Source organism: Acyrthosiphon pisum, chromosome X, assembly GCF_005508785.2.
Source record: "Acyrthosiphon pisum isolate AL4f chromosome X, pea_aphid_22Mar2018_4r6ur, whole genome shotgun sequence".
NCBI classification, from domain to species: Eukaryota; Metazoa; Arthropoda; class Insecta; order Hemiptera; family Aphididae; genus Acyrthosiphon; species Acyrthosiphon pisum.
In genome coordinates, this window is record NC_042493.1 from 102,984,965 (window position 1) to 102,987,712 (window position 2,748).

The window sequence follows — 2,748 nt, forward strand, 5'->3', positions numbered from 1 at the left end:
CGCAAAATCGGTCTTAAAAGTACTTGAACATTTTTGCTTATAAAGCTGGTTACACACGGAGCGGTTTGGCCGCGCGCGGTCGCGGTTTTTATCCGCGGCGGATAACCGCTGACAATTAAACACGGGTTATTCAATTGACATATTCATACGGGAAAAACCGCGCCGCTGATCGGCGCGGTCAACCGCCTGCGACCGCTCTTGTTTAATTTTCGAGCGGTCGACCGCTACCGCTCACTAAAATTAAACAATGCTTTTCCAATAGACCTATTCAGACGGGCGGTTTGGCCGCCGCGGTTCGCGGGTCTTGTAAAAAATATTTAAAAAATCATGATTGAAGTGTGAACTTGGTTAATTCATTGCTTCAATGTTAAATTTTTATTTACAAGTGGAAATTTTATAAATAGTTAAAAATTATTCGATATTGATCGAATGTAATATAGTACTATATGCATAGGTGCAAATAGCGTTTGAGATTTGGGGGGGGGCTAATAGGGCTAATAGGGCCTTACTTTGATAATATTGAATAAGCTTAAAACAAACTGTAGGAAATGTTTGGGGGGGGAGGCTATGAACATTTTTTGGAAGGGCTTAGCCCCTAAAGCCCCCCCCCCCCCTATTTGCGCCTATGACTATATTGTATTGTGCCCCCCAAGATAACGACCAGTTGTCGTGTGTGTATACGGGTTACAGTGATTAGCGAGGGGGAGACATGGTGGGACCGAACGAGTGCCGAGTGTCAACAAGTCGAGGTGAGTAGAGGAAAGGTTGAAACAAGTGCTAAATTAATAATGTTGCGCCCTGACAACGGAAACTCTTGCAATGTCTGAGGCAGTGTACTACCGTCTACCGATATTCATAGGTCACATAGTAGTTTTTTTACAGTCGTACCTATTTCAGTATTCAGTTTTAAAATGATCGATACTGAACAATTTATAATTGAAATTCAACAAAATGATTGTATCTGGAATAAACGTAAGTATTGCATTGAACATTTATATTTTATTTATTAGTTTATATAATATTTCAACTTGCAAGTTATAAGTGTTATAACTAACGACAACTAAATCTAAGACGATAAATCTAATTTAATTAATATTAGAATAGAAGTTATTATATTATAAAAATTATATATTATAATTTATAATGTATTTAGAGGAAAGAAGTCATCATGATAGTCAGGCGATTCATGTGGGATGGACAAGTGTAGCAAATGCTTGCGTTCACAAATTTAATGAACTGGACGATAAACAAAAATCGGAAAAAAGTAAAATTTAGATTAATATAATTATTATTCAACAAACTAGTTTTAGTTTAACAAATAAAATATACGGTTTTATATAAACAATAAAAAAAGATCACCTAGCTGTAGTCCTATAGGCGACCACTTATAATGTTAAAATGTCCGATATTATTCACCAATAATTTTGTTCTGCCAGTTAAGTGCATGTTTTGGATCATTCACATATGTCGCGAAGTATTCCCTAATATATTTTGCGTTGGTCTGTGAATTTCCAACACCTCTTCTCTCCGTTATACTTTCCATAAGATTGCTTTGAGTGTCTTCAAAAATACCTTCACCGTCTCTTCCGTCTCGGCGTCGTACAAAATTATGTAAGACGCAGCAGGCTTTTGTTATTTTTACTGCAACATTTGGGTCAACTAACATGCTCGTTTGAAACACTCGCCATTTTTTAGACAAAATCCCAAACGAACATTTTATGTATTGACGGGCTCTCGATAGACGATAGTTGAAAATCCTCTTGTTGTTGTTCAATGTTCTGTCTGGAAACGGTCGTAACAAATGTTTGTGAAGAGCAAAAGCTTCATCGGCAACTAAAATAAACGGCTGTGGCACACCATTATCATCATCTGGTAAGCATTGATCTGGTGGAAAATTTACACTACCCGAGTACAACTTTTTACCGAATGTTGAAGTTTTGAATACGTTACAGTCGCTTTCTTTCCCATAGGACCCAACATCGATGATTCGAAAACAATAATTTGAATCACAAATGGCCATAAGAATTAGGGAAAAAAAGTTTTTGTAGTTATAATACAATGAGCCACTGTTGTTGGGACACTCGAGCCTTATGTGTTTTCCATCCACCTATAATTATATTATACAGTTTATCATAGGATATGTGATAATGTGAAATTAACTGGTAAAAATTGTTCGCTACGTACATTCACGTACAAATTGTTAAAATCATAAAGTTATAATACCTACATTTTGTAAGCACTAATCTATGATTAATAATCTGTTATTATTCGTTTTTTTTTAAATCAATGAAATGAGTAGGTATACAAATAAATAAACATACCACTCCAACAGTATTTGGAAAGTTCGTTTTTTCGTAAAAGCCTTTCGATATATCCAGCCAATCATTTGTTGTTGGTTCCGCCATTTCCAAAGGTTGTAACACCTTCCATAAAACATCGCAAGTTTCTTGGACTATCTTTGCTATAGTAGATACTCCTGCTAAAAACTCAAAGTGTAACGCCGTTTCTTATCACCGCGGTTCATAATCCGAAACCGCGCGCGGCCAAACCGCTCCGTGTGTAGCCAGCTTAACTTACAAACTATCTAACCAATCTGTTAGCGAATTCCTATATTCCCACCTGCACAATATTTCTGATCGATTGATATCTCATACTACTTTATATGTTCAGCCGTTTGCCCTGTAGAGTTTGGCAAAGAATTGACATAAATTAGGACGATTTTTCAATGTTAAAACTCTGTGTCCTGTT

The 2,748-nt window shown here is 36.4% G+C and overlaps 1 protein-coding gene across 1 annotated transcript; it reads right to left on the minus strand.

Moving 5' to 3' along the window:
- Window positions 1-1,408: 1,408 nt before the first annotated feature.
- On the minus strand, window positions 1,409-2,405 carry LOC103309516. Its single transcript, XM_008185105.1, has 2 exons — window positions 2,322-2,405; window positions 1,409-2,107 (listed from the first exon to the last, which is right to left on the minus strand). Exons 1-2 carry the CDS (start codon window positions 2,403-2,405, stop codon window positions 1,409-1,411), a joined length of 783 nt encoding a protein of 260 aa, XP_008183327.1.
- Between the last annotated feature and the right edge of the window lie 343 nt (window positions 2,406-2,748).